The 18,616-nt window shown below is 41.5% G+C and overlaps 1 protein-coding gene across 2 annotated transcripts; it reads right to left on the reverse strand.

Annotated features, from left to right (window-relative positions):
- Nucleotides 1-1,891: 1,891 nt before the first annotated feature.
- Nucleotides 1,892-14,957, reverse strand: dhrs9 (dehydrogenase/reductase (SDR family) member 9). 2 transcript variants are annotated; one of them, XM_012970271.3, is made up of 6 exons: nucleotides 14,896-14,957; nucleotides 11,329-11,426; nucleotides 8,497-8,843; nucleotides 5,437-5,695; nucleotides 3,580-3,743; nucleotides 1,894-2,753 (listed from the first exon to the last, which is right to left on the reverse strand). In XM_012970271.3, the coding sequence occupies exons 3-6, from the start codon at nucleotides 8,807-8,809 to the stop codon at nucleotides 2,521-2,523; spliced, it is 969 nt and encodes a 322-aa protein (XP_012825725.1). In that variant the 5' UTR covers nucleotides 8,810-8,843; nucleotides 11,329-11,426; nucleotides 14,896-14,957; the 3' UTR covers nucleotides 1,894-2,520. The 2 variants fall into 2 exon arrangements, with proteins under 2 accessions (NP_001001191.1, XP_012825725.1); NM_001001191.1 differs by lacking the exons at nucleotides 11,329-11,426; nucleotides 14,896-14,957 and adding an exon at nucleotides 10,607-10,653 and having other exon boundaries at nucleotides 1,892-2,753.
- Between the last annotated feature and the right edge of the window lie 3,659 nt (nucleotides 14,958-18,616).

The raw sequence follows: 18,616 nt of genomic DNA on the forward strand, positions 1-18,616 counted from the left end.
GCACTCTGCAGCTCCAACCCGACCCAAGGAAAGTCTCCCATAGGGCTCAATGGCACTCTGCAGCTCCAACCCGACCCAAGGAAAGTCTCCCATAGGGCTCAATGGCACTCTTCAGCTCCAACCTGGCCCAAGGAAAGCCTCCCATAGGGCTCAATGGCACTCTGCAGCTCCAACCTGGCCCAAGGAAAGTCTCCCATAGGGCTCAATGGCACCCTGCAGCTCCAACCCGGCCCAAGGAAAGTCTCCCATAGGGCTCAATGGCACTCTGCAGCTCCAACCTGGCCCAAGGAAAGTCTCCCATAGGGCTCAATGGCACTCTGCAGCTCCAACCTGGCCCAAGGAAAGTCTCCCATAGGGCTCAATGGCACTCTGCAGCTCCAACCCGGCCCAAGGAAAGTCTCCCATAGGGCTCAATGGCACTCTGCAGCTCCAACCCGGCCCAAGGAAAGTCTCCCATAGGGCTCAATGGCACTCTTCAGCTCCAACCCGACCCAAGGAAAGTCTCCCATAGGGCTCAATGGCACTCTTCAGCTCCAACCTGGCCCAAGGAAAGCCTCCCATAGGGCTCAATGGCACTCTGCAGCTCCAACCTGGCCCAAGGAAAGTCTCCCATAGGGCTCAATGGCACTCTGCAGCTCCAACCCGGCCCAAGGAAAGTCTCCCATAGGGCTCAATGGCACTCTGCAGCTCCAACCCGGCCCAAGGAAAGTCTTCCATAGGGCTCAATGGCACTCTGCAGCTCCAACCCGGCCCAAGGAAAGTCTCCCATAGGGCTCAATGGCACTCTGCAGCTCCAACCCGGCCCAAGGAAAGTCTCCCATAGGGCTCAATGGCACTCTGCAGCTCCAACCTGGCCCAAGGAAAGTCTCCCATAGGGCTCAATGGCACTCTGCAGCTCCAAGCTGGCCCAAGGAAAGTCTCCCATAGGGCTCAATGGCACTCTGCAGCTCCAAGCTGGCCCAAGGAAAGTCTCCCATAGGGCTCAATGGCACTCTGCAGCTCCAAGCTGGCCCAAGGAAAGTCTCCCATAGGGCTCAATGGCACTCTGCAGCTCCAACCCGGCCCAAGGAAAGTCTCCCATAGGGCTCAATGGCACTCTGCAGCTCCAACCTGGCCCAAGGAAAGTCTCCCATAGGGCTCAATGGCACTCTGCAGCTCCAAGCTGGCCCAAGGAAAGTCTCCCATAGGGCTCAATGGCACTCTGCAGCTCCAACCCGGCCCAAGGAAAGTCTCCCATAGGGCTCAATGGCACTCTGCAGCTCCAAGCTTTTTGTATTTTGGACCTGTCGTACTTTGAAAAATCAGCCCCCTGGTATAGCATGAGTTACATGGCACTTTCTCTATCTCTCTCTCAGGTCAGTCCTCGCTGTATTGGTGGAGAAAGGCTTGACCACACTGATCCACCCACACCGAGAAGTAATATCTCAGTAACATGAGTGTCAGTGGTTCTAAGGTATTCTGTTTTATCAGTCATTAATAGTGCTCCTCCAGCAGAATCCTGCTTTGAAATCCATTTAAAAAGAAAAAAACATATTTAATTTTAAAATTTGACATGGGGCTAGACATGTTCCTAGTTTCCCAGGTTCCATCAGCCATATGACTTACTGCTGTGCTGCAAGTTTTGTCATCCCCCCTTTTCCCCCCAGCAGCTGATCAGCATAACAATGGGAAATTAACCAAATAACAGCTCCATTTGCCTTTATTATGAAAAATGTTCCCATGCCCCACCTAGATATGATTTGAGAATAGCACCCAATAGTAGAACACTCAAACCTAGCCATGATATCAGGGAGGTCATGGTGGTGTGGGTTCACACCATAAGTTTGGAGCCCCATGGCTAGGTATCAAGCAGGTTAGGGGTTGCAGGTTACCAGGAAACAGCAGCAAAGAATCCTGAGTGCAGAACTTTACCAGAAACTCAAGGTACAGGAACACAGATTACCAAGAACAGCAAGTCACATAACAAGGTCAGGAACAACACAGGATACAGGTTCAGGAACAATCCACAAATGAACAAAATTAACAATGTTAACAGTGTAATTTAGTAATAAAAACTACACCATGACAGAATCTCTTTAAAACAAATAATGGCATGTAAACAGTGCAAATGCTGGAGCATTTTTCACCTATCACTGCAGGGTATTTCGATAAAGCTTTAAAAAAAGTCCACAAGTGAGTTATACAAACTTTTCAAAGGACTCCCAAGATAAAATTGAGAGGAAAAAGAAGAGGTAAAATATTAACACCTGAATAAAAGAATAGGGATTTTCAGCAGCACTTTCACTCTTGCATGAATAAACAAAGGAATTATTTTCAAATCCAACTTTTTTCCAAATTCAGTTGAGAAAAAAAATTGCAATTAAATTCGGCCAAGTGTTTTAACAATTGAGATTTATCTCCTCCATTGCTGGCATACAACTCCCATTAACTTCTATCAGTCACAGAAATTGAAAAAAGACTTTTCAAATTAAAAAATGTGGATTTTTTTCTTATGCGGTTTCCTCAAATATTGGCAGAAATTCAATGCACTGTGTTGCCTGAAGTGGGGATTTTTACTTTGTTCCTTAAGATGACAAAGTCCTGAATAAACGTTGGCATGTAGGACAGTGGGATCCAAAGGAAGGCGGCGTCGGACCCCGCACTGTAACGAGTCCTAGGATGGCGGCTCGTTAGAGCATGTTCCATGCACTGTACCACCAAGGAGAGATCAGTGTTTAGGATGCGCTGGTTCAGCTTCTGTTTCTTGCTGGCATCTGTACATGAGAAACACATAAACAACAGATGGAGGTTTGCCCATTTTACTGGAGTGTGAGATGAAATTGAGAAGGGTTTTAGACAGGGAATAGAGGGGTAATTAACTTACACATCGGAATGGGAAACTTCTTACTTCTGCCCCTGACCAATACAGTGCTGAATACTGCAGTCAGCGCTGTATTAGTGGGGGTAGCGGCAGGTTTCTGTGCTCCAAATAGGGGCTCAGAGACCTGTGACAACTTTTCTTGCCTAGTGTAAAATCAAGGTAAGGAGGTAAACTATAATCTAAAATACAAACATTAGTTTCTATCAGTGATGAGCAAATTTTTGTCGGCAGGCATGGATTTGGAGAGAATTTCCGCATTTTGCCATTGGCAAATTGTTTCGCGAAACTTCTGTGAAAATTCGCTGCGGAAAAATTTGTTGCACAGAACTTTTTTTAGTTGCGCGCCAAATTGGGGGCGGTCACGGCAAAAAAGGGGCGCAGTTGCGGCAAAATCGCCCACGGTCTAGTAAAAAAAAAAGGGTGTGGTTGCGTCAAAATTGGGTGGGAGACAAAAAAAATATATGCAGGCGACAAAAAATAGACGCAGGCAAAAAAAAATTTAAAAAAAATTGCGGAATCAGCCAGCAATTGCTTTAAAATCTGAATGGTAAATACCCAGAAGGAAACTAAAATCCCCTCCAGTTCTAACTGTTATTTCAACTTTTCAACTTCATCCGCCCCACTGCCCCTGTAGAATAACATGACTATATACACCAGAGAAGCCACAGTAAATGAGACTGAAACAAGCTAGTATATAATAAAACTATAAAATATCTTACCTATTTGTATATAATTATCTCCATACTCTTTCTGGATTTCTGTGGGCAGTCGTTTCCAGATATCTGTGCGCTGTTGTAAGACTTTTTTTGGATCTGAAAGGGGTGTTTTAAACAGTCCAGGTTCAATGCATGACACTTGCACTCCGAATGCTTTCATATCTCGTCTGGAAGGAAACAAGAAATAAACTAATGTATCCATTCTTGGCATTCTCAGTATTTGAAGTGAACAAGACATGGTGCTTAGGTGCTAACATGCACAAACAGCCCCCACATAGAGTTAAATTGCTGACAAGGACTGGCACTAGCTCTTTTTAGGTGGCAGTTGCCTAGAAAAGCCTCTACACATCAAGCCAACTATTGGCTATCATGTATTGACACAATTGTTTGAGGGGGCAACTTCAGGTGTTTAGCTTTGTGTTTTTGAAATACTTAAAAATGTGCTGCTAAAACGCCTGAAACAGACCCATAAGGCTAATGTCCCATGGGGAGATAAGTTGTCCACAGTTAAATCTTTGCTACCACAGGCAGCTAATTGCCTTGAAATGCCTTTCCACCAGCAGCAAAGTGAATCGCCAGTGGAAAGGCATATGCATTGCTTCGTTTTTCCAAAGTCGCGCAAATTGATGCACATGCCTTTCTACTGCCGATTCACTTGCTGGTGGAAAGGCATTTCAGGGCGACTAACCGCCTGCGATAGTGAAGATTTAACTTCGGGCGACTAATCTCCCATAGGACATTAGCCATTGTACGCCATCATGTACATCACTGCAGTAGTATTAGCCCTGTGTTTGAGACAAGAATGCTTGGGTAAAGGAAAAAAAGTTAATAAAAGTAGCCTCTTTGGCTTCATGGCACTGAAGAAGCCCAAAGGTGCCTGACCACAATCAATTTCTTGTGCTGCCTATATATTATATGAATGTAATCATCAGGCCAGACTAAATCTGATCCTGTGCTGTGTAAGGGTCATATTTGTGGGTCCATTCTAGAAGTGGTAGATTGTATAGCAGCCCATAAAGCACCTTCTGTAGGGTAGAAGCAAGGGGCCCATTTCTAAAATGTTCTTTTAATCCACCACTTTGTGTTAATATTAGGGATGAGCAGAATTTTTCGCCAGGCATGGATTCGCAAATTTCTATGTTTTGGCATTGCCGGATTTTTTGCGAAATGGGTGCCTGCCACATTTTTAGCTCATCACTAGTTAATATGTATAATTTTATAGAAATTGGATCTATTTAGCTGCAAAATCTGCCCCCGACCTAGAATATAAGAAATAATCCTTCACAACAAGGAAGGGATAATAAAATAGTTTTAAGTCATAGTCATTGTTACTTTTCTTCCTATTTATATTCAGTTTCTCAATCACTGCCTGATTGCTATGGTAAGTTAGACCCTAGCAACCAGACAGGTGCTGAAATTCCAAGTTGGAGAGTTGAACAAGAAGCTAAATCATTTAAAAATCACAAATAATGAAAAATGTAGCCAAACTGCAAATTTTCTTAGAATATCACTCTCTACATCATACTAAAAGTTAATTTGAAGGTAAGCAACCCTCTACATTTATTGTTTATTCACTTCACACTGTATCATAGGATTTGTAGTCTTTGTACTGAAAGAATACGACTTGACAGAACATCATTTTTGAGTAATTCAGTGTTAGCAGCAAGAGCTCACAGAGGGCTGAAGGGGGGGGGCCTTTTACAGATTGCATTGTAGTAAGTTGCAACACAACCGACTGCAGTAAATATGGTGTAATAGACAGTCTACTGTTCTCTCTTACATAATAGCAGGTATCAATATAACTTGTGGTTTTGTGCTGACTGGACTAAAACACTGACAATAATTTAGGGCTTTCCTTACCGTAAACTGTCGTTAAATCCTTCGACACCAAATTTAGATGAAAAATATGCCCCCCCGCTAGCTGCAACTCTTCCACCAATGCTGGATACATTTATTATTCTTCCCTTTGCCTTCTTAATAAATGGCAGCAGGACAAGTGTAACATGTATCAACCCAATCAGATTGATCTCCATTGGCTTTTTGATGTCTTCAATGGTCAGCCAGTCAAAGGGTGCCAGGGTTCCCATTACTCCAGCATTATTAATCAAACCCCAAAGTCCTACACGTAAAGAAAAACAAACACATTAATCAAATTACTTATGATATTGTCTTTGGGTTTTCTGTCTAATTCATACACTGAAAATGAAGAATTTCACAGCTTGTACAAGATTAACCAATGCAGAGACTTATTTGGGGGAAAGCACTTTATTGTGGGTAATAACATGCAAATTGCTTCTGCATATTGCACTTTGTACATTTCTATATTCATGGATGGGCCCTTCTAAAATTGTTTAGTTATACATAAAAGCAATGTACTGTTGTGAAAAATAGTCATTAATAACAGTACTTGATGCTTGTTTCTGGCAGTGTAAGTCCTGGTACTCATATAACTACTTGAAATCAATAGCCTTGTCTTGCTTTATAGCAGGAATCAGGGTCAGACTGGGCCGCCGGGACACCGGGAAAAAAACAATGAGGCCCCGCTGTCCCAGACCTGATTCCTGTTGCCGCTTCCCCTGGCTGCTGATGTCCTCCCCTGACATGTTTCACTTACCCGGTTGCGTGGCTGGGTCCCCTGCAGGGGCTTAGGGGACACGGTGGGGGCCCCTACGGGAGGTGTGGGGGAAGCGGCCAGTGGTGGCTCCTTGGGGGGTGCGGGGCCTCTGGGGCGTCAGCACCGGTGGGCACTGCACCCCCCAGACTGACCCTGGCAGGAATGCTGGGATATCAACTCAGGAACAATTGTCTTGCAGAAGCCTGATAATTTGCCCTTTACTGAAACCCAAAACTACATTCACTATAATGTTGGCTTGGCTGTTTTATTTGTAAGAGTGGAAGAAATATTCAAACTCTACAAATATTTGAAATCACATAGAAATTTGAACTAAATACATTACATAACACTATAGGGTCATGCGCAATGCCCCAAGCAGCGTGCAAAGTGCAAAAAAGCCCATTTTCTTCACACTTTCTACAATAAAAAATATTAGAATGAGCACCAAGGGGCACAGACAGTTAGAATATGAGACATTTTAATAACTCCTATAATTATGAGAAATACATAAGTATCTCTACTAGTGATGGGTTCTACCAAAAAAAAATGTGATGCTTGTGACAATTTTTTTGGCACACAACATTCTCGTTGTTTTGCAAATTTTTCGCCGTTTTGCAAATCTTTTGAAAGATTCACAAAACGGGACAGATTCACTCATCACTAGTCATATAAAATGACATTCAGTGTATCACTGACAGTATCCCTGTTAGAAGACACAAGTCTTTAGTCAGGAAACCCAGAAGCTTTCCACCCATATGCTTTTCATTTTAAATCTTTTCATTTAGGTATTGAATTCAGCAATAAAATGATAAAACTATACTATGAATCATGCTTGCCCTGTTTCTACACACGTAGACTTACTTTTACTTCTCCCTGCAAATCTGCCTGCAACACCGAGTGACGTCAGATCAACAGTTGGACAGAAACAACTTGTTCTCATGAGAAAAGGAAGTTGAATTGTGTAAAGGCATGGGCTCATTCACACACAATATTTCCCTATTCTAACTAAAGATGAAATATAAAGGCAATGTGCGGAGTCAGGCACAAATGTCGGTGCAGAATTGCACCAAACTGACATTTAGTACTCAAGTACCACTGGCACTCATCTATGCCTGTGCTGACTGCTGAGGGCTAATATCCCTATTGTGCAGGCTTTGTAGAATTGGGTGCCCTGTACTAGTGATGTGCAAATTGACCCACAAGTTTACCCATAGGTCAGAAGGGTTAGGGCTGAATTTTAGGCAACCATTGTGGGTTTTGGTCAGACTAGGGAAGTACACCATTCTTCTGCTTTTGAATCTTTCTTGTCTAGGAAACTAAGTTGCACGCAAAAGTAGCATACAGAGTGGAAAGACACAGGTACGGGTCCTACAATGGCAACATTTTGTGGGTTAACTTGGGGCAGGTTAAGGTTTTGTAGGTTAGGGATGGGTACTACCCTGTAGTATGAACCTTCCTTAAACGGGCGGAGGTACCCTCTTCCACCACGTGAACTTTGTTCAAACGCCAACATTGATGATGCAGGCACCGCAACAAAGACATTATAGCAAGTATTGCCAAAGTTAAAACAGTTAGCATATCCAATGCAATTTTAGGTAAAAGCTCTTTTAAATGGAACATAGTAACATAGTAACATAGTAAGTTGGGTTGAAAAAAGACATACGTCCATCAAGTTCAACCATAATGCCTATATATAACCTGCCTAACTACTAGTTACATATTCTATAGCATAGTAGCAAGTAGGTAACAACACTAAAACAATTCTATAGTTAAGATCTTATCACACCCTATGGATGGGTATTCCATATGTATATATTTCTTGTACTAAACAGTGCAGAGCAGAAAAACTGAAACCGCTCTTAAACTGTAACTGATCCCACCACCTTGGTTCTTTAGAGCAATTGTGTAAAATCAATAAAACTGTGAAAAATCAGTAAAAGCACTTGATGAAGGATCAGTGGATCTGAAACATGTGCGGTATGAAACAATAAAGAATCACACTTGATAGAATTGGTTCTCCAGAGTGCACTTTTTTGATAGGTAAAAATATTACTCTTTCTATTTAAACCTCCTGTATAATGAACTCCTCCTTATGTGTAAACCTGGAACACAACCATCATGTTGTGTTTGAAAGAGGATTGGCATATATGGCAGTCATTATAATTAAGCGTAATTGCCTTTATTGTGCAACTTCTCTCTCAGACTGTGTGTTTGCATGTATCAGGGTGTGGTTAATTATGTTTTCTGATCTGCAGAGAAGAAAAATTAATTGAACAAAGAGTGTTGCTGCAACAGGTAGAACCTACCTCTACTCCCAACTTCACCTTTCACCCATTCAGCCATTGATACCACATTCTCGGCAATAGTCACATCCAGCAGTGTTGTTTTCAGCCGTTGTGAAGTTGCCTCTCTCAGCCCTGTGGCCCCAGCCTCCGTCAGGCACGTTGCAAGGATGCGGAAGCCCTGTTTATCGAATGTTTTAGCTGCATGGTTCCCAAATCCTGTGTCACATCCAGTAATCAATATATATTTCTCTGTGATGTTATTGATTTTCAGTCCATCCCTCACTCTCCACCAGATGTACAGAATGGCCACACCGATCAAGAAGCACAGAAGCATTGTGGGAGATTTTAATTTTTAAGAGTACAATACCCTTGGAATAAACAAAACAAAAACATCAAGGTAAAATAATTTATTTTGTAATATCTTACATTAATAAATCATTAAAAAATCGACCAAGAAGCACAGAAGCATCTTTGTGAATAGTTCTAAAAAGAAATATTTTCTATGGCCTACACCAGAAAATCCACTCTTTGGCAAGGTCTCCAAATGAGCAGATCTAGCATGTATAGCCACTGTTTTTTGGGGCCAAATCAGGCTTCTCTGTTCATTTGACCACTTGTTAATAGCTGGATCATAAAAGTGACCATTGAAGAGGACCATTAGTACTGCATCAATAGGTCCATATGGGCATTGTCTGGTGGAATATTTTGTCCCAGGTCATAAAAATCAACCAGATATTGGGTGTGCAGGTTGTTGGTTTGTCTCTATATAGAGCCCAATAACCTGCTGAAATGGTATGAGTAGTCAGCTAATAAAACAGCTAATATTGACCCATTTATGGCCATCTTAAGCCAAGGCTACCCCCCTAGCCTGGGAGATGCTATGCCCAGAAACTGCTGCTGGATAAAGAGAAGGAAGCATTTTACCATGACATGCCATGACAAAGTGCTTACAGTCTATATCAGGGGTCCCCAACCTTTCATACTTGAGAGCCACAGTCAAATGTAAAAAAGTCTTGGGGAGCAACACAAGCACCATAAAAGTTCACGGAGGAGCCAAATAAAGGCTGTGATTGGCTATTAGGGGCCTCTATGCACACTATCAGCTTACAGGGGCTTTATTTGGTAATAAATTTTGTTTTTATTCAACCAAAACTTGCCCCCAAGTCAGGAATTCAAAAATAACTCCCTGGTTTGGGGGCACTGAGAGCAACATCCAAGGGGTTGGGGAGCAACGTGTTGCCCCTGAGTCACTGGTTGGGGATCACTGGTCTATATGAACCCAAATTTTGGGTGCAGGGAAATAGTAAGCCTATAGCTCTCAGCATTAGAATATTTCATTCAAGCAATGGTAAAAGTACAGGTATGGGACCCATTATGCAGAATGCTCGGGACCTGGGGGTCTCCAGATAAGGGATCTTTCTGGAATTTGGATCCATACCTAAAGTCTACTGAAAGATTATTTAAACATTAATAAACCCAATAGGATTGTTTTGCCTCCAATAAAGGTTGATTATATCTTAGTTGGGATAAGTACAAGGTACTGTTTTATTATTACAGAGAAAAAGGAAATCATCTCTAAAAATTCCCTTCCCGTAATTTGGAACTTTCTGGATAATGGGTTTCCGGATAGCGGATCCCATACCTGTAATAGAAATCATGTGTCACGATCACGACACTCTCAGTTGCACGTGACCCTGGGTTGGGGAGACAAGGGGTTACACTCAGTCACCTTACATGCAGGTTAGACTAACATCAGGCACCCCCAAACACACCATCGCCCCAAATAACTATTCCGCTGCCACCATCTATCATTAGGCAATAGAAACCTAATAGGAATATCTCCCTGCTCTCTACAACAGGTAATATTTCCCAATACACAAATGTATCACACACTCTCTCTCACTTTTTCAGGGTTAGCTTCTACTAAGTACTCTAGCAGCCAAAGGGTTAAATTACAGTCAAACACACTCTCCTGCTAGCAGTGAACCAGTTAATTAGCATTTACACAGCCAACTGTGTGCCCAATAAACAGTGCATATGCAGAAACAAAGATTTTAAAAAGAATGGACACATGCAAAATAGTAAATAAAATAAAAGGGAATAAAACACAGAGAAACCCTATGTACGTTACCGAGTAATTTCTTTGTGAAAACCTGGGCTCATACCCACAGAACTTGGACTTCAGATAGGAGCTGTAGTAACTGGGTCTTTTGCCCTTTTATCCCCAGCTGGGACCCTTCCTCATGCATGTATGGGGGGAGTGTACAGGAACTTGTCACATGACCCCCTGTAGAGAGCTGCAATTCTCAGGCCAGTTTCTGTCATATAATATTGGCACTTGCCAGTACCCAATATTATGATGAAAATCTGGTCTTGCTGAGATCCATACGTGGGCGATCAGAATGATACCAAACATGAGGGGTGTCTCATGTCCCAGTCCCCCTAACTGGTGGGTATAGGCAGTTCCCTGTTTGGTATCATAAGAAAGCATGGGACCTCCTCATAACCAATACCATATTTTTCTCATAGCTGCTCCTCCTGCAGCTCAAGGTCCACAATTCCCTTTCTTTGATGAACAGATTAAAGAAGCCAATTGCCCCAGCTTCCCTGCCCAACTGGTCTGGCTCCCAATTGCCCTATATGCCAGGAAGTGACACCTTTTCCACAGCCTCCTGCTGGAATATCTCTTGTGGACCCAAAGCCGAATGTTGCCAGGGTTAACCCTTGTAATACCAGAGGAATACTGCTCTGGCATGACAATGTGATTGATTGAATGTTTATGTAAGAACACATCCCTCTGAAAAGCATCCAAACCTACCCATCCTGAATGACCCACACGGCTGTGGTACTTACATGGCACAGAGAGCGGAGATGAGCTGATTGTCTCACTAATTTGCTGCAAACTTCTGTTTCTTACGTGAGGAAGTGGCTTTGTATCGCTGTGGCATCATCTGTGTTTAGAGTTGCCAAATAAGAGCAGCAAAAGAGGTGTGAACATGAATATCTGTATGACAGACTCACACTACAGGAGTAAATAGTGCACGTCACTGTACCCAGAACTGGTTCTATGGAACAGACCTTGCATCACAGACTCCCCGGGACTTTCATCACTCCATTCTGCTTGTGTTAATGCTCATGGTAAAACAATGACTTACATACACAAAGGAAGGAGAGTATTTGACGGCAATGGTATAGTTAATATGCCCAAAATATGTGTCAACACAAGCCATTTCGCCACTAACAAATAATACCCTGCTATTAAAGGGGGTGTTCACCATTAAATTGACTTTTAGTATAACATAGACAGTGATATTGACAATTTGCAATTGTTTTTTCAGTTATTTATTTCAGTTATTTAGCTTTCTATTCAGCAGCTCTCTACTTTGGAAATGTAGCAGCTGGTTGCTAGGGTCTTGTTTACCTTAGCAACCAGACAGAGGTTTGAATCAGAGATTGGAATATGAATAGGAGAGGGGCTGAATAGAAAGGCAGTTAATAAAAAGTAATAATATTAAAATTGTAGCCTCACAGATCAACAGTTGTTTGGCTGCCGGTATCAGTGATCCCCATTTAAAAGTTAGAAAATGTAGAAGAGGAAGGCAGATAATTCAAAAACCATAAAAAATAAATAATGAAGGCTGACTGCAAAGTTGGTATGAACAGGCCATTCTATAACATACTAAAATTTTACCTAAAGCTGAACCACCCCTTTAACAAAATAATGCATAGTAATTAGCAGACTGTGGTTTTTCACATTTTGTCCACCAAGGTTAGTTAATTGTATGAAAGTTAAGAATTTCATTTTATTTTTATCCGAAATGTTCAACATAGTTTTCTCAAAAAATTGAGATGACAAAAGTTTTACGAAAGTTTCAAGAATATATTGCAATTTCAGACCTTCATTTCCATGAATCCGCTTTATTTTTTTCCAAACAGGATATTTTCCAGCAATAATGTGTTTAAGTTCCCATTGAAAGTGTGTGACATAGAAAACATTAATGTATTTAAGTTCCCCTTGAAAGTGTGTGAAATAGAAAACAAAAATGTATTTAAGTTCCCCTTGAAAGTGTGTGAAATAGAAAACAAAACTGTATTTAAGTTCCACATGAAAGTGTGTGAAATAGAAAACAATGATGTGTTTACGTTCCCCTTGAAAGTGTGTGTGTGTGAAAAATGTGTTTAACTTCCCCTTGAAAATGTGTCAAGGACACATTGACTATTATATTTATTCAGATTTTTTTTTTTACAATAAAAAACTAAAAATTCAAATATTAAACCCCTTACAAGGACTCAATGGTTCTCGGCAGCTTAAACGTGGCGTGCATTTTGTTAGTCTAAAAAAGTCACATAAAGCTTCATAAATCTCGAACATTCTCAAACAAAACTCCAAATTTTTCGAGAAAAGAACCCGAAACCATTGTATGCTGCCAAAAACACATACATATATCTAAAAAAATTTAAACATAAAACAAAATTTTAACTTTTCTCAAAAAAAGTACAAACCGGATTCCAAAAAAGTTGGGACACTAAACAGATTGTGAATAAAAACTGAACGCAATGATGCGGAGGTGCCAACTTCTAATATTTTATTCAGAATAGAACATAAATCACGGAACAAAAGTTTAAACTGAGAAAATGTACCATTTTAAGGGAAAAATATGTTGATTCAGAATTTCATGGTGTCAACAAATCCCCAAAAAGTTGGGACAAGTAGCAATAAGAGGCTGGAAAAAGTAAATTTGAGCATAACGAAGAGCTGGAAGACCAAATAAAACTAATTAGGTGAATTGGCAACATGCAAAAGAGCTTCTCAGAGTTGCAGTGTCTCTCAGAAGCCAAGATGGGTAGAGGATCACCAATTCCCACAATGTTGCGCAGAAAGATAGTGGAGCAATATCAGAAAGGTGTTACCCAGCGAAAAATTGCAAAGATTTTGCATCTATCATCATCAACTGTGCATAACATCATCCGAAGATTCAGAGAATCTGGAACAATCTCTGTGCGTAAGGGTCAAGGCCGTAAAACCATACTGGATGCCCGTGATCTCCGGGCCCATAAACGACACTGCACCACAAACAGGAATTCTACTGTAAAGGAAATCACAGAATGGGCTCAGGAATACTTCCAGAAACCATTGTCAGTGAACACAATCCACCGTGCCATCCGCCGTTGCCAGCTGAAACTCTTCAGTGCAAAGAAGAAGCCATTTCTAAGCAAGATCCACAAGCTCAGGTGTTTTCACTGGGCCAGGGATCATTTAAAATGGAGTGTGGCAAAATGGAAGACTGTTCTGTGGTCAGACGAGCCACGATTCGAAGTTCTTTTTGGAAATCTGGGACGCCATGTCATCCGGACCAAAGAGGACAAGGACAACCCAAGTTGTTATCAACGCTCAGTCCAGAAGCCTGTATCTCTGATGGTATGGGGTTGCATGAGTGCATGTGGCATGGGCAGCTTGCATGTCTGGAAAGGCAGCATCAATGCAGAAAAATATATTCAGGTTCTAGAACAACATATGCTCCCATCCAGACGTCATCTCTTTCAGGGAAGACCCTGCATTTTTCAACAAGATAATGCCAGACCACATTCTGCATCAATCACAACATCATGGCTGTGTAGAAGGATCCAGGTACTGAAATGGCCAGTCTGCAGTCCAGATCTTTCACCTATAGAGAACATTTGCCGCATCATAAAGAGGAAGGTGCGACAAAGAAGGCCCAAGACGATTGAACAGTTAGAGGCCTGTATTAGACAAGAATGGGAGAGCATTCCTATTCCTAAACTTGAGAAACTGGTCTCCTCGGTCCCCAGATGTCTGTTGAGTGTTGTAAGAAGAAGGGGAGATGCCACACAGTGGTGAAAATGGCCTTGTCCCAACTTTTTTGGGATTTGTTGACACCATGAAATTCTGAATCAACATATTTTTCCCTTAAAATGGTACATTTTCTCAGTTTAAACTTTTGTTCCGTGATTTAGAGTATGTTCTATTCTGAATAAAATATTAGAAGTTGGCACCTCCACATCATTGCGTTCAGTTTTTATTCACAATTTGTTTAGTGTCCCAACTTTTTTGGAATCCGGGTTGTACATGGGCCTCTTGATAAATCGCTATAGAAATAGTGCAGAGGGCAGAGAATCCAGTAGCACTTAGCACTGGGGCTGTCAGTCTGCAGTAAAGCAAAATCCTACACATGCAAATGCTTTGGAATCAGCGCCTCAGATATATCCGCAAACAGCATGCAGTCTCTCCTAGGCTTGTCAGTGATTCAAGAACAAAGTCATTCAATATTTAATGTTCAAAAAAGAACGTTCTTATACACAGAAATGCAATTACACAATGTTTATACACAATGCAATGTTTGTAGCATAAATAACAGTTGTCTAATAAAAAGGAGACAAAATACTAAACCTATACATTACCAATAAGAACAGAAAGGGCAGACAGAACAGTGAATACAGTCCGATCAGCAACTGGTGCTCAGAATCATATCTGTTTGTACAGTTCACAAAGTTATATGGTATATGAATCATAACAAAAGTAGTGTAAAGGTGATACGTTTATTGACTAACTAGGAGGATAATCACAGCGAGCTTTCAGAACATTTCAGTTTCTTCTTCAAAGCTGAATACAAGGAAGCTAAATTGGCTCTGGCATATATACAGCATTTTGTACACAAACAAAACTGTGAGGAACAAAAGGAAAAATAGATGTATAATTTGTATTGCAAGCAGAGACAGACATATGGGGCAGTGGGTTATGCAAAGGGGTTAAGACCAGGCACAAATTAGACCTAAGGTGCGAAATAGATTGCAGATTACTGTAGTAGTTTGTTGTCTCCACAGATTTGTTATTTTTTCTAGTCTAGGTAATTAGCCATAAATCCATGGTCTAAATGCAGCCCTATCTCCAAACTCTTAAATGTTTGCATAAGTTTGTATTCCCATACTTTGCGTTCATTTTCTGTTTTGAAATCACCTTTGAAAACAGAAAGTCATCCAGGCTGTGGATGGAGCTATTAAAATGTTTACCTACTGGTGTGTCTAGTTTTTTATTGTTTATTGTAAACCGGTGGTGATTGGTCCTTTTTCTGAGGCTTTGCCCAGTTTCCCCAATGTAAATACCTCCCGTTGGACATTTTGTGCATGTTATTGCATAAACCACATTGTTTTATGAGCAAATGTAGTGGCCATGTATTCCTCTAGTGTGCCAGGAGCACACTGTCTGAGCAGTGCCGAATTTGTTATATGGGCGCCCCGTGACCACCCCCGCACACATGCGTGACCAAAACCCCCCTTCGTGCGCGCATGCGCATTCACGTGTCCATTTAAACTCACATACGGAGCATTGGGGAGAGGTCCCCATTGCTCCGTATGTGAGCAAAATTTCAGTGCGACTTGGGCGGCATGCCACCCCCAAATTTGTGGCACCCAAGGCCCAGGCTTTTGTGGTCTGGATGTGTGGGCATTTCTTGCATTTCTTCCTTCCACAAGGGTGGGTTCCATTGCTAGTAAGTCTTGAAAGGGACCTACTAGCAAAAAAAAAAAAAACATTTTTGTGTACAAAATGCTGTATATATGCCAGAGCCAATAGAGCTTCCTTGTAATCAGCTTTGAAGAAGGAACTGAAATGCTCTGAAAGTTTGCTGTGATTATCATCCTAGTTAGTCAATAAAGGTATCACCTTTACACCACTTTTGTTATGCTTCATAACAAAAGTTCTACCCTATAACGTTTTCAACATGACTAACGCGGTACAAATGTTTTTACAGTTCACAAAGGCATCAGACAACAGCACCCCGCACAAGAATGCAGAGGGGTGACACCTTTATCTGGACATTGCAACAGTTTTATGACCCCTGAACACGGTGGAGAAATGACAATACAGCTCAATTACTTTTGCTCCGGGCACCTTAGTGCTCATTCACTCAGTACTTGTTTCTAGGGCAGAATGCAGCACCGTCAGATACACGGCAGATTTATCCTCACCACTTGCCAGGGCTCTGCTGCACCTTGCACCCTTGCACCCACCTACCAGCGTAGCCAGCATAACAGCTGTTAAGGGAAGGTCTGGAACTAGGGATGCATTGGGTGGAGGGGTTCGAGGCATGTACCCCTTCTGCCTACCACTAGTCTGGGCTCTTTATTCATCAGGGATCCTTCCCTGTGATTTTAGGGGGCAAGGTGGCCAGGAAGTTGGCCTAGGGCACCAAACCGGCTTGTTTTATATGAGAAATAAGGATGTAACTGCATGGCCCTGGACTCCCCAGCAAAAGAAGAAATGTCAGGCCCTTTCCATCTCACGTTCACAACCATACCATGCACGCTTAGGGATGTGATATGCCACCCCTTTCTGTACATGCATGTACTTGTGCATCCCTGAATATAGAGAGATTATTGATAATTGTACAGTTGATACAGTACAGAACTTCAATAATCTCTATCCTATTTAGGCATGCAGGCGAAAGCTTTGACCTCAGTCTTGCAGCACCAGTGTTCTGTGCAGCATTGGAGACCTTAGACACAATAGGGTCCTACAAAGACCCATTGTGAGAGGACCACATCTACAGCCCATTGTGATTCTTGTCCAATTGGAACCAGATCGATATATATACGGAATATCCATGGGCAAATATTAGTGGGGTGGACATCATTATGACACAAGCATTAGCCCATCAATGTTCAGAATATGGTTTCAATTGTTTGATCAAATTTAGGGTTGGCAGATTCTATATTAATAAAATATCTATAGCATCAGATATGCTATGCAGATGACACTTTAACCATAAACTATTCTCTGTGGAAGATGAACTTCATGTGTCTCTCATTTACAGTAATGTCGGTTCCACTTCTGATGCTGAATTGGTTGATTTGGTTGATCCAATTGGATAGACATCTGTGCTGAACTAGCCATTATGCTCTCTTTACTTAGATTGCTCCTCTGCTCACTTTTGCAATTAATATTTTCTTTTTTGACGGTTTCTGTGATATTAGCAGTTTTCTTTGCTAATACCAGCTCAGCAGCTCTTATTCAGAGTCAGAGTGTCAGTGACCCTAACTGCCTGCCTGCATAGTCAGTTAACCCTAAGGCCATTGACACAATGATTCTGAAAAAGAACTGCTGAGCTGAAGAGAGTAGATTTAAATGTATTTATTATTTGGGTTTTAGATATTGCAGAGACAGCTTTGAGCTGGTCTGTTTAGAGGAGACTGACGTTCAGGGCACCATTTGGGTATTTGTTCTAGTACAGGAGGGGCGAAGAGTATTAGGAAGGCAAAGCAGGTTGTAGTAGTATAGGATTTGATAATTAAAAAGGTGAATAAGGCAATCTTTCAACAGAGCCCTACATACAGAACTGTGTATTGTTTGTCTGGTACTGGGAATCGGCATGTTGTTGGGCTTTATTAGTTGACTAGTGCGCAGGGATATCATATGAAATGGAGGACCAAGTTGTAGCTGCATCATAAGTACAAGTATTAAATGTATGTTTATTAACGGATATTAAGTCATAATTGTTATCAATATATTCCCTTAGGAATAAGGGGACAGACACACCATATTATTTACACAGCAGTATTATAAATACTACAACTAAAATAGCAATCAAAAAGGCAAATATAGAAGATAAAAAATATGTTGCTTTACTTGCAAAGATTTTTTCCAAGCCAAGCTTCAAAGGATGTCATATTGCTATACCAGTGCAACCTTTTAATAAATCCATTTATTGTTTTGCTACAAAGAGTAGCTTCACTTTAAGAATATAGTCCCTGATCTTGCAGGACTACAGCTGCCTTGACCCTTAGTAATATTGCTTGTTTGTTGGGTAATGTATGGTGTTTAATTATTTACCTCTTGCTTTGTTTGTCTGGCTTCTAGGAAGGCATTGGTAGCTCCACTGTAGTGCTGACTGCATGAAAGCCTCAGTTGGGCATGTAGGCCTCTGAGCAAAATTTGGTGCAGGTCTCCTCCTTATTAACCGTAAACACCAAAATGGTTGGGAGAATATTCCTGCTCCAAGCTCTGGTTCACAATGTACTGTAGTATCCATCCATGTTAATAGAATTACTGGTACTGATGTGATAATCAGTATGTATTTCACTGGTTTTGAATAACTCAACATCTGTTGTATGTATAAATCTTCAC

Source organism: Xenopus tropicalis, chromosome 9, assembly GCF_000004195.4.
Source record: "Xenopus tropicalis strain Nigerian chromosome 9, UCB_Xtro_10.0, whole genome shotgun sequence".
Taxonomy (NCBI): Eukaryota; Metazoa; Chordata; class Amphibia; order Anura; family Pipidae; genus Xenopus; species Xenopus tropicalis.